Source organism: Trifolium pratense, linkage group LG1 (assembly GCF_020283565.1).
Source record: "Trifolium pratense cultivar HEN17-A07 linkage group LG1, ARS_RC_1.1, whole genome shotgun sequence".
Classification (NCBI taxonomy): Eukaryota; Viridiplantae; Streptophyta; class Magnoliopsida; order Fabales; family Fabaceae; genus Trifolium; species Trifolium pratense.
This window is the reverse complement of record NC_060059.1, coordinates 39227363-39239522: the sequence shown is the minus strand read 5'-3', so window position 1 is coordinate 39239522 and position 12160 is coordinate 39227363. Positions and strand designations below refer to the sequence as shown.

At 33.7% G+C, this 12160-nt stretch overlaps 2 protein-coding genes across 2 annotated transcripts; both read left to right on the top strand.

Moving 5' to 3' along the window:
* Nucleotides 1-783: 783 nt before the first annotated feature.
* Nucleotides 784-4133, top strand: LOC123916388 (serine/threonine-protein kinase RIPK-like). Its single transcript, XM_045967842.1, has 5 exons — nt 784-1579; nt 1883-2018; nt 2507-2643; nt 2777-2900; nt 3225-4133. The coding sequence occupies exons 1-5, from the start codon at nt 1181-1183 to the stop codon at nt 3620-3622; spliced, it is 1194 nt and encodes a 397-aa protein (XP_045823798.1). The 5' UTR covers nt 784-1180; the 3' UTR covers nt 3623-4133.
* Nucleotides 4134-4858: 725 nt separating this feature from the next.
* On the top strand, nt 4859-11915 carry LOC123916380 (G-protein coupled receptor 1). The gene is made up of 9 exons (XM_045967833.1): nt 4859-5167; nt 6502-6533; nt 6628-6797; nt 7040-7134; nt 8597-8698; nt 8791-8847; nt 9162-9305; nt 10027-10097; nt 11230-11915. Exons 1-9 carry the CDS (start codon nt 4985-4987, stop codon nt 11330-11332), a joined length of 957 nt encoding a protein of 318 aa, XP_045823789.1. The 5' UTR covers nt 4859-4984; the 3' UTR covers nt 11333-11915.
* Nucleotides 11916-12160: the final 245 nt, after the last annotated feature.

The window sequence follows — 12160 nt, the reverse complement described above, 5'->3', positions numbered from 1 at the left end:
AAGTAATCTTTGATCATCTTAGACTGTGCCGAGGTATAATCCTTTCATCCTAAATTTTTTGTATACAAATAAATAAAAAATTAGTCTTGATAGTTACATATAGATAATACTCATTTACACACAAAAAAAATATTGGGGTTGTGAGGAAATAACTTGCCTTGTGTACTAACATGTTCATCTCCAATAAAGATTAATCATGGTTAAATAGTGGTGGATTCATGCCAATTAACATGGTTATAAAAAAATTACTAGTCATTTTTTTATTTTTGTTACTAATCATGGTTAAAATGTAATGTAAGGAAGACTACTTAGTGAAAGTTCTTTACTCAGATAACCAACATTACATTACATTTTTAAGTAGTCTTATGAATTTAAGCAAATATGAAGAATAATTTGACATTCATAACATAAGCAATTTTTTAAAGACTAAAATATTCGATTTTAGAGTTAATTTAAAAATATTAGGGCCTGTTTGAAACAATTTTGATTTTTAGTTTTTAAAATGTGTTTTATAAAATTGTTTTAGAAAATTGTTTTTAAGAAGAGAAAACCAAAACTTCTAGAATCAGTTTTGGTTTTTTAGTTTTAAAAACTCATAAACAGAGAACAGTTTTTAAAAACAGTTTTATAAAACTGAATTACCAATCAAATTTTTAAAACCTAAAAAACTGTTTTTAAGAAGGGAATCAAACAGACCATTACTCTCTAACAAGAAGTAACATTTATGTTAAAATAATCAACAACTTACAATTTCACATCATCTTATAAATTTTCTAGTTTCTTAATTTAAGAGATCAATGAACTAATTTTAGAGATAAACTTTCCGGTGACTTACAAAGATTATTTGTTTTTGCAATGGTGGCTTACAAAGAATTTGAGTATTCAATATCAATAAATTAAAAAATCAATATTCATGCATATATCGTATAATTCTATACTACCATCTACATTCAAGTGGTCAAGAAGTCAAGGAATCTCACACAAATACTCAAATAATGTAGTAGGTGAAAGCATACGTACTATAAAAATTTCTCATCTTTCACTTATTTTTCTCCCTAAAGCATATCAATCATTAACATTTTTATGTCATTTATCTCATTTTTTTAGACTCAAAATTAGAACCTTAAGGTACATTATACAAATTTAGTTATATATTACACATACACTACACAAATTCTAGATGACTACTACTACTAAAAAGATAACATGGAAATCTATGATCTTGATCTTAAATTGTTACAAGAGTAAATACCCTTTGGAGGAATCAAAAAAACAAGTTTTAAAACAAGGTTCTTTCCAAAGATTATGTTTATCTGATATAAGCAATTCAAGTTCAACTCAAGCTATTGAAGATCTTTCAATTTCTTTTGGTGGTTCTAATAAACTTCATGCATTCACACTTGAGGAGCTAAAAGAAGCAACACATAATTTCTCATGGAGTAATATGTTAGGTGAAGGTGGTTTTGGACCTGTTTATAAAGGCTTTGTTGATGAGAAACTTAGACATGGTTTAAAGGCTCAAACTGTAGCTGTTAAATGTTTGGATTTAGATGGTTTGCAAGGTCATAGAGAGTGGCTGGTTAGCTTTCTAAATCATCCTTTTTCGTTTGTTAAGTGTGTGTTTGAATTGGCGGTGGATTAGACAAAATCAGATCAGTCGTACTGTGATTTTGTTGGAGCTACAATTTATAGGTTCTGCCAAAATCACGGTGGCTCACTATGATTTCGGTAATCTCACCACCGAACCAAACATAAACTAAAATTTAAGAATACCAAAATTTTGTTGGTCTCAAAACCAATTTTATGATTACATATTTCCTTGACAAAATACCACTAATTTTGTGGAAAAAAATGTTGTTTTGAACATGTTTTTATTTTCTAGGCAGAGATTATATTTCTTGGACAACTAAGTCATCCACATCTTGTGAAGTTAATTGGATATTGTTGTGAAGATGAGCATAGGCTTTTGGTGTATGAATACATGCCTAGAGGTAGCTTGGAGAATCAACTATTCAGAAGTATGTTTCCTTTCTATCTTTTACTTATCCTCATCTTTTACTCACTCCTAAAAGCAATAAATTAAATTAACTAGATACTATATAATCACTAGGACTTATCATTTTTGGTACATATAATAGTCCTTAAGTTCTTTATTTCTGTATTTTTGGTTTAAAATCATGATGACCAAATAATTTGGATCTTATGTTCTATATTATTAAACACACCTTATTTTTTCAATTCTTTTGTTCTCTGTTGGGTAAAGTTCATGGTTTATTGTAAAGTGGACATAATGGTTTAGCGGTAATCTTGTAAATTGGACCGTAGTATTTAAACACAAATTGTACTTTGCAAATTCTAAACTTGAACAATAGATATATAGGTATTGCAGCCACTCTGCAATCGGAGACATCTTTGTAATCAATCCTCGTATGTTTTGTGTTTGCGTTTTTCGTATTTGTTTTCTTTTGAACCGAGATTGATGATGATTATAACATAATATAAGCAGGATACTCTGCTGCCATGCCATGGTCAACTAGGATGAAAATTGCATTAGGAGCTGCAAAGGGTTTGGCTTTCCTTCATGAAGCAGATAAGCCTGTAATATACAGAGATTTCAAAGCTTCAAATATCCTACTAGATTCGGTATGTTCTCTTTTCGGTTTTCTTCATATCTTTACATCAGTTGAAGGATCATTATGTAGAAAATCATCTTCCATGTGACCATATTAGGAAATTTAATTAACTTGGACTTCTTTTTATCCCCCTTTAAATTCAGGATTATACAGCTAAATTATCAGATTTTGGACTAGCTAAGGATGGCCCTGAAGGCGAAGAAACACATGTAACGACACGCGTAATGGGAACACATGGTTATGCTGCTCCTGAGTACATCATGACAGGTATTGATACTACCATACAAAACATTAACATAGTGTCCCGTACATCAGCCACATTTGACTGCACTTCTCTGTAATATTAAGGATCGTGAATAACTGCAGTCAGATGAGGCAGATGCAAAAGACATCAAAACTAACTTTGATGTGTTTGCCCAAATCGCGGTTGTGGACTTTTACATAACAAGATAGCACGCGACTTTAGTTAGTAGCATATAATATTTGGCTAGAACAAATCATAGGCCATACTTTACTTATCACTCGGCCAAACTCCATACTACGATTTACGAGTGTTCTAATCAACTCTTGCCTTATTGATATTATATATAGGACACCTCACAACAAAGAGTGATGTGTATAGCTATGGAGTGGTTCTATTGGAATTGCTTACAGGAAGAAGGGTAGTGGAAAAATCTTCAGAATCAAGTAGAGGGAAGAATTTGGTGGAATGGGCAAGACCAATGTTGAGAGATCAAAAGAAGCTGCATAGAATCATAGACCGTAGACTTGAAGGACAATTTCCTATGAAAGGAGCATTGAAAGTTGCTATGTTGGCTTTTAAATGTTTGAGTCATCACCCAAATCCAAGACCTTATATGAGTGATGTTGTTAAAGTATTGGAACCACTTCAAGATTTTGATGATGTTTTCATAGGACCATTTGTCTATTTTGCTGTAAGTGAAAATGGTGATAAAGATCAAATTAGCACTCCTCAGCAAAGTAGATAAATTATTATAGCATATATAAAGAGAAAAAAATTGGAAAAGTAAAAAAAAAAATGTAACAGACGGGTTTAATGTTCAAAATTGTGTTTCTGGCCGCCGGATTCCTAAGGTTAAAAAATTTCTAGTTACTACTATTACTCTACTTATCTAAGATGTTGGATAGAGATTAGACGACTGACATTGTAATATTGGTAAATCAAGAACTCAAAATTTCGATCGTCTAATTTTGATCAATGGTTGAGATTGAATATATCATGGCCAAAAAATAGAGCTGCAGCAAGATATTTCAGATGGAATAAGTTGTACTACATGGAAACTCAAGTTTTCAAAAGTGGTAAGGTTTGATGATGTACAAAGGCTTGAAAGTTGAAACAGGTGTTTGTACGGATGTGTATACATACAAGTGTTATTCATGTTTGGATTATTATAGTTTGGAGACTTCAAATTCTAGTATAGAATATACAAACTCATCAATTTTATTTACAAGTAATATACTTGACAAATTATTGTTGGATTGTGTTTATAATTTTGGATTTCAGATCATTTTTTGATAGATGTGAATAGTTGTTATTGTTCAACAATGAAAACATATTTGTTTTTGCAGAAGATATTAAATTCTCACGACGTGATAAATTGAATTTCAATCTTAATCGAAAAATATATCACATTTACCTTCATAAAAAAATGATTTGTTAAAAAACAAAATAAAACAAAAATGAGGAGTCTTGAATACTCGTAGAGCTTATAGCGTTAACCTAATCGTAAGGTTCACACATTTAAATATGGAGAAACGTAAAATATAGGGTTGGAATTCCTACGACTCCAATAATTTCGCCGGTAAATATTATTTGAGCTACACTTATGAGATCTTACCTTCGATCTTCATTGACAATATTGTAGAAAAAAAAAATCATACATACAACTTAAGAAATGTACATTAATTTAACCCTACTAATATTCATTTTAAAAAATAGAGATTACTAACTAATTGGTAATCACAAACAAATCAGAACTCGACTCTGATTAACTAATCATTAGTTAATTTAGTGATGATTAGCGCTAGACTTAGTAGGAATGATCGTGGATTGATCCCTGCAATCGAAAAGGGTTAGAACAACTTGATGATAAAACTGACCCCGATTCGGATTAGACTGTGTACAGTAAACCTCTTGGTGATGGAAAGAAAAAAAAAAACTGATTCTGATTATAAAAAAATAAAAAACAAAGGAAAGTAAAGAAGAAAAAAACCCGTTTCAAATTTCAATTTCACCTTCTTCATTTTTCCAATTTCAATCATCAGTGAAATCACTTACTGTAACTTAAAACGAACAAGCTGATCGGTGATCGCGAACTCCGTCCAGCACAATGGCGACCTCCGTCGCTGTCGGCAGCACTCTAACGGCGTACGATCGCCGGATTATTAATGTAGTAAACGTCGGCGCGTCGAGTCTCTCTTTTGCTGGTTCCACCTTCATTGTACTTTGCTACCTTCTCTTCAAAGACCTCCGCAAGTTTTCCTTCAAGCTCGTTTTCTATCTCGCACTTTCAGTAAGCATCTTTTTCTTCTTCTCAGATCTATAACACTGCGTTTCCACTTGCTTCGAATTCTTGATTTGTTAGTTTAACTCTTCGCGCTTTAGCTTTTGTTGTTGTTAATATAATTAGTTAATTTTGTACTTAGCATCTAAGTGTTGCTTCTAATTGACGTAATGAATTAATTAGATTTGATCAGTTAGGTTTTGGCTAAGCTGGAGATAGGTTTAAGCAAATTCAATAAACTTCAAATGTAATTCTAACTAGAACTAGAATTAGTTAGGAGTATGATTCTAAATTGTGGCTGTGGTTATTGCGGTAAAATGTGGAGTGATGCGGCCGCAATTGCTTCAAAAAATGCGGGCGAAACTATGAGATTTTATATTGGGGCTGCAAATATGATGTTTATATTGCAGCTGACAGTTGTGGACCAAAAATTTAAAACTATAATAGGGGTCTAATCAATGGTCAAGAATGTTGTTAGCTTAAGTTATACCGAGTTTATTTAAGGGAGTTAGTGTCTAGTGGCAACTTTTTGGGCCGGGTTGGTGTCTTCTCTGGTGGCCTAGAAGCTGAGGGGTGCCTTTTTGATTTGTGTGTGGAGTCTTGTGGGCCGATCGCTTTTGATTCGAGATCGGAGTCAGTCTTTGACCCCAAGTCTAGTTTAGGGTTTGTTTTGGAGTTAGCTATGGTGGACCGGGGGTAAAGCGGCGGTGGAACTTGAATGAGGTTGGCTGCCAATATGGGCTAAGTAGTGGTAGGGTGTTGATTTTAGGGTTTTGAAGGTAGACCGCCTTTGTTATGTAGTTCCTTTTTTGACCGGTCTCTGTTCGTCTTGTGCAGAGACCTGATTAATAATATATTTGTCATTCAAAAAAAAAATGTCAGTGAGACAGTTTTGCGTCCTTTTTAGCTTAATTTCCAGAGGTTTTAGCTACTTTGTTATTGTAAATTTGTAATAATCAGGAGTCTTGATATCTTTTAATATGTTTAGGAATGTTAGTTATGCCTAGTGAGCTTAGTGTAAGCTTCTCTATTGAATGTGTGATGTAAAACTTATCAGTTGTTACCTGCTTGTTATTGACTTCAATAGTTGTGGTAATTTGTAAAACCTAGATTTTGTTGATTAAGACTTTTTTGAGTTAAGATACCAACTTAATTTTTCTGGTTATTTGATCACCTTAGATACTTTAATTTGTATGTTGTCATTGTCACACTATTTTACAATTGAGAAGTAGGTTCGTACGTCTGCTCCTTTGCATTAGATGATCAGCTATTGCATTGGTTTTGCCCTGTTCTCTTCTTAGCCATAACATAATACTCTTTTATGACATTTTCGCCTGTTGCAGGATATGCTTTGCAGTTTCTTCAGCATAATAGGGTATACTTGCTAGATCAAGTACAATTTACTGCAAATGTATGAATCTACTGAAGCTGTTCGTCGTGTGATTTATAGAAGTTTCATTTTGATACAGGGACCCATCCAGAAATTTCTTTTGTTATGCTCAAGGATATAGTACACATTTCTTTTGTGTGGCATCTTTCCTTTGGACGACAACAATTGCTTTTACCCTTCACCGGACTGTTGTAAAACACAAAACAGATGTTGAAGATTTGGAGGCAATGTATCATTTATACGTCTGGGGTATGCATCTATCAAGGAATCAACTTTTAATATTGTAGCTTTGAGAAATGACCTATTTTTACAATAATCTTCATATCCTGCGACATTCCAATCCCATGACTTTTAATTTGAAAATAAATGTACTGGCTTTGGTTATGTATGAAGAGTAGGACTTTCAACTAGGCTTGATTTCGTTCAATTCCATGATCAACTTGCATTGATGAGAGCTCATGTTATTTTATTTTTTGATATACTTTTGATAGGTACTTCCCTGGTTATGACAGTTATGCGCTCCTTTGGTAATGACCATAGACATTTTGGTACATGGTGTGGGACTCAGACAGGTCTTACAGGGAAGGCAAGTACTAATAGGAACACAGGTCACATGTTGTTTTCATATAATTCCTAGAAATTTTTGTAAATTTATTTTCCACCTCATTATTTTGGGTTTACATATATATGGTATATGATGGGATTTTCCACCTCATTATTTTGGGTTAGGGGTGCAATTTTCACCTTTTTTAATATAAGAATTAAATGTAAATTGACTTTTCTAAAGCATGAAAGTTTTGTTGCATAACTTTAGCTAGGGTTAAGTGTTATTGGCCTCTGAGTGATTTGTAACAACAATTTGTTCTCCATATTAAGCTCTGCTGTTATAGTAAATACAAAACATTAGTATTTTCCGCGGGAAAATTAAAATAAACACCAAGTAGGGAATCCCCTTTCTTTAACGGTATATGTATCTCAACTGCATGTTTTAGTGTCAACTCTCTCTAAATCTATGTAATTTGATATCATATAAATTCAAAAAGGATTGGAAATGAAAGTAAGATCGTTTTTACCTACAATAGGACTGTTTTCCTCATTGCAATTTTTCAAATTTCAAAACCACATATGTAGATTAACATGCAAAGCAACTAATATTAGCTGCTGTGAAAAATCCACGTGAGCAAATTTTTCTGACATTTGAAGGTTCTAATGTAGTCAGGTTCGAGATCCTACGTAGGATCGGTAGGCTGGTTGAGAATCGTAAGATCGGGATCGTAGCTCGATAAGTAAGATCCTACTTAAGGGTAAAATTGTAACCTCACATATATACATGTACACATAAACACAAAAGAAAAATATAATACATGAACAAAATAAACTTAATTAATTAATATTTCATAGTCATCATTCCAAATGTTCATAAGTTCATAACAGAGGGTTAGAAGAAGCAACAGTGGGGTTAAAAAAAATGAAAACAGAGGGTTGAAACTTGAGAGTGAAAGAGATGAGTTCAGAAGGTTTTAGTGAGGACAGAGGTTTGAGTGAAAGAGATGGTTGAAAGTGAGAGAGGAGTGAGAACAAACATACACTAACCGCTGGCAAGGTTCGCGATGGCGCTGCCGCCGTCTAGAGCTCAGGTCAAAAAAGCCTCTAGGATCGTAACAACCTATGACCCGGTGCGAGAACCTGACTACAGACAGGTCAAAAAAAGAACCTACATGGGTTCTAAGCTCATTTGGCCTTCACGAGCTCGTAGGATCGTATGAACCTATGACCCGGTGCGAGAACCTGACTACACCTACACAACATTCTATCTACATTTTTGTGAAGTCCTTAGGGGTGCTTTCCATTATACGGCATTATCCAAAATAAGATTGCAATGCTAATGAATAATATAAAGAAAGCGGAATAACAACAGACACCTCCAAATTTTCTGAAACTTTGGATTGCATATGTACGTACTGCATTGTATTTGCATTTTGCTTATCAAATATTCTAGTAGTTTTTCTTTTACCTGTCATCTAAATCATGTTCCTTTTTCTATGCAGGCAGTTCATTTTGTTACATTTTACATGCCACTGTGGGGTGCAATTCTATATAATGGGTTTACATACTTGCAAGTAATACGCATGCTGAATAATGCAACCCGTGTATGTATCTGATTTTGCTGATTCTTTTTCAAACTAAGACCAAATTGCTTGCTCATTCACTTTCTGATACCTTGTTTCTTGTAAAATTTCAGATGGCAAGTGGCATGTCAGGCCAAGCTTATGTCTCAGATACAAGAGACAACATGAGGGTATTTATACTATATTGTTGTTTGATGTTTCTGTTAAAATATATAAAATACCTCATGAAATAAATATTGTATAAACATTTTGAGTATTTTAGAAGATCTCTTAGGATTGTTTTCCTTATATTTCAAATTTTGTTTCTGGATTTAATTAGAATTGGTGAATCTAGTACATCTAAAATAAAATGAAATCCAAACTGTTACGTGTTTTGTTTGGATTTCATGAGTATATTTATCCATGCTTGAATCAATTCCTTGAAAATGATGAATGTGTCGTTCAATTGAACAAATATTTGATTATTTTGGATTTTTCTTTGCAGGCTCTAAATCGCTGGGGATACTATCCGCTAATTCTAATAGGATCATGGGCTTTTGGCACTATTAACCGAATTCATGATTTTTTTGAACCTAACCAAAAGATTTTTTGGCTCTCACTTCTTGACGTTGGAACGGCTGCCCTTATGGTATCTACATGTAACCATACTGTTTAGAGCTTTATCTTCCTTGCTACAATCTTTTGTCAGTTCCGCTAATGTGTTCATAACAGACTAAAATGCATTATGTAACTTGTAATCCAGATGCATATGAAATAATTGATATTTAAGACATTTACACATTTGACTGGGGTGTGAAAATCTGGGTATCCAACCTGTTCAACATTGTAATTCAATATATTTAAACAAAAAATGTGATAATAGTTTAAGTTTGCCTAAGTTTTGTAGTGATTTGATGCAATTCAAGTTAAACAGTATGTTATAATTGGTCAATGTTTTTTCTTTGAATATGAATATTAGGAGGTTAATTCTTGCAATTTAAGAACTTCTAATTATGAGCCTCATGCTCCAGTTGCACTAACACTTGAAAACTTTTTTTTTTTTTTGAAAAGGCACACCTTGCGTGACATCACTGCAGTTATCACCTTCCATTTTGCCCAAATGTTCTGTGCTTTTTTAGTTTATGTAATTGTTATCCCTCAGTTCATATGTTTTGTGCTTATTCAGTTTATGTAATTTAATATATAAGTAAGATAATTACACTTGGATGTAAGATAATTTCAGTTTATGTAATTGGTATCCCTTAGTTCATATTGATGTCAAGAAGAGTGAACTCAATTGCTACCCCGTGAAAAGTTCCATTATGACATTTCGCTTGCTAAGCTTTCTCATATTTGTCTATTTATTGCAGGGCCTCTTTAACTCAATTGCATATGGCCTCAATTCTTCTGTTCGCCGGGCAATTTGTGAAAGACTAGACAAGTAAGTCCTAGTTCTATTCTACTTTGTCCCCTTAACTTTCAGGGCCAGTCTAATTGCAATCATTACATAATCCAAACGCGTGCACTCTATTTGCTAATCTGATTCTGTTAGCCTTCCCATAGCCTTTTCGTTTACATGACTCGCTTTTGTCCTGGCAAGGCTTGTCCCTAAAAATTTACTCATCCACTCTTGTTTGCTCCCTTTTCTTTCAACCTCCTTGTCGTTCGTTAGGTTACTCGGTCAATCTGATGTATATCATACTATTCTTTAGAAAAACAATTAATTAGGTTACCTGCCATCATATTTTTGTTCGAGAATTTTATGATCATGCTTGTGTGCACACCTGGTGTAATACATAAAATGGACAGCTAGGAATTAAAAAGTAATTACAGAAAGTACTTGTACAAAATAGCACCAAAAAATATGGTTATATACTTGTTGGATAGTGCTTTGCTTCACAACTCATCTTCATGGAATAGTTTGCATTAACATAAAATGATAGAAAATAAGTTTTGTCAAAAAAAAATATTAGTTATTATAAACATGAAAAGAAGGAAGGCAATGTGTACTTTGAAACTTGATTTATTGCTTATAGCCCATTTTTGAGTACTAAGAAACTTACTAGGAAGTTGAATCTGTGTGAGGATCATTTACCATATCTTTAGTCTTCATCTTTAAAGGAGGCAGCGAGTTGAACTCCCTTGACCTTCATCTTCCATGATCTCATCGAGAAAGTCGAAAGTGTGGTGGGAGCTGAAAGTAGGTTGCGACTGCCAACATAGGTTAACATCCCTGCATAATGTAGTGCCTATTTGTTTTTATCCAACTGGCCATATTATGGTTTGAACCATAGCACCTAAAATGTGTGGGTAGCAGCATATACTTCGTAAGCTCGTGAAATTTTGTTTGCGAATTGGCAATTATTTGTCGATTCATGAGCACTTAAGTTGGAGTTAGTTTGTAGAGAATGTCCATAATTTATTAGGTTCTTGTTTCTTTTTTACATCTCATAAAATGTGTTTCATTACCGATTGAAATTTACATTATTTTGTTATCATTGCTTTTTTGTTTTTTTCCTAACATTTAATTAAAATAAATGACCAAATCTGCTCCTCTCTTTCTTTGGTGTCAGGTTCTGGCCCGAGCGACTGAACAGATGGCTCCCTAACAATTTCAAGTACAAGAGCTTATCGCAAGAAAGTGAACTCGCCGTGTTCAAAACTGAAGATCAATGATAGTGTGGATCCTCCATATTTCCTTTTGGCAGTTTTCATGTTTACGGAATTGCTGGTTGTTTCATAGACAACAAAGGATCCACAGGCAGCATCGATTCTGGGTTATTTGTTGCTCTGAATGCTTCAATTACATGAATCATGACTTTCATTCTATGAAATTTACACTGACGACTATCTATCCTTCTCGAACTAATCAGATGATGGACCTGTTCATGTCGTGTGTCTTTGGTTGCTGTAAATATCCTCAAATTGAAGACCATTGTTACTGCAGTGCTTTTTATATTTTCCAAAAAAGCTCAAATTATCGTGTCATGATTCATCTTTTAAAAGTCTTAACCTCAAGCTTTACTGTATGGTCTTGTATCTGCTTATAATTTCTGCGATAGAACGTTACCTTGATTTTATTCATGTTATACTTAAGGTTAGGTGTGCTTTCAGATTGTTACAAATTGCTAAACAACTTTCCAAATTCGATGGTCATCATATGGTTCATTGCCAACAGTAGAAATACGTGTGAAATAGACATGTCCATGTCGTTTTTCTTTATTCATTATTATAACCTTATTGTCCTCTTCATTCCCAATTCCACTTATGGGACCTAACATATTTTTGGAGCCTTCTCTGATCTCCCTCAGCATTGCCATATCATTTGAGGGTTACTTTCTTAGTGAATTCCAGAACCATCTAACTGATACATTTGGTGACCTAAACAAAAGACATGTCTGATGCAACCATCAGCGCTGTCGTTCCCCTGCTTGTTTCTGGCACTGGCAGTGGCTTGCTAATTGTGTCCTTCTAAAACAATCAGGAAGGATTCCGACAACAGTA

Excerpts from the sequence above, each read along its gene's own strand:
- LOC123916388 (XM_045967842.1), top strand. The coding sequence starts at position 1,181 with ATGACTACTACTACTAAAAAGATAACATGGAAATCTATGATCTTGATC. Across the intron at positions 1,580-1,882 it reads AAGGTCATAGAGAGTGGCTG|GCAGAGATTATATTTCTTGG; the intron begins GTTAGCTTTCTA and ends TTTATTTTCTAG. Across the intron at positions 2,019-2,506 it reads GGAGAATCAACTATTCAGAA|GATACTCTGCTGCCATGCCA; the intron begins GTATGTTTCCTT and ends TAATATAAGCAG.
- LOC123916380 (XM_045967833.1), top strand. The coding sequence starts at position 4,985 with ATGGCGACCTCCGTCGCTGTCGGCAGCACTCTAACGGCGTACGATCGC. Across the intron at positions 5,168-6,501 it reads TTTTCTATCTCGCACTTTCA|GATATGCTTTGCAGTTTCTT; the intron begins GTAAGCATCTTT and ends CGCCTGTTGCAG. Across the intron at positions 7,135-8,596 it reads AGACAGGTCTTACAGGGAAG|GCAGTTCATTTTGTTACATT; the intron begins GCAAGTACTAAT and ends TTTTCTATGCAG.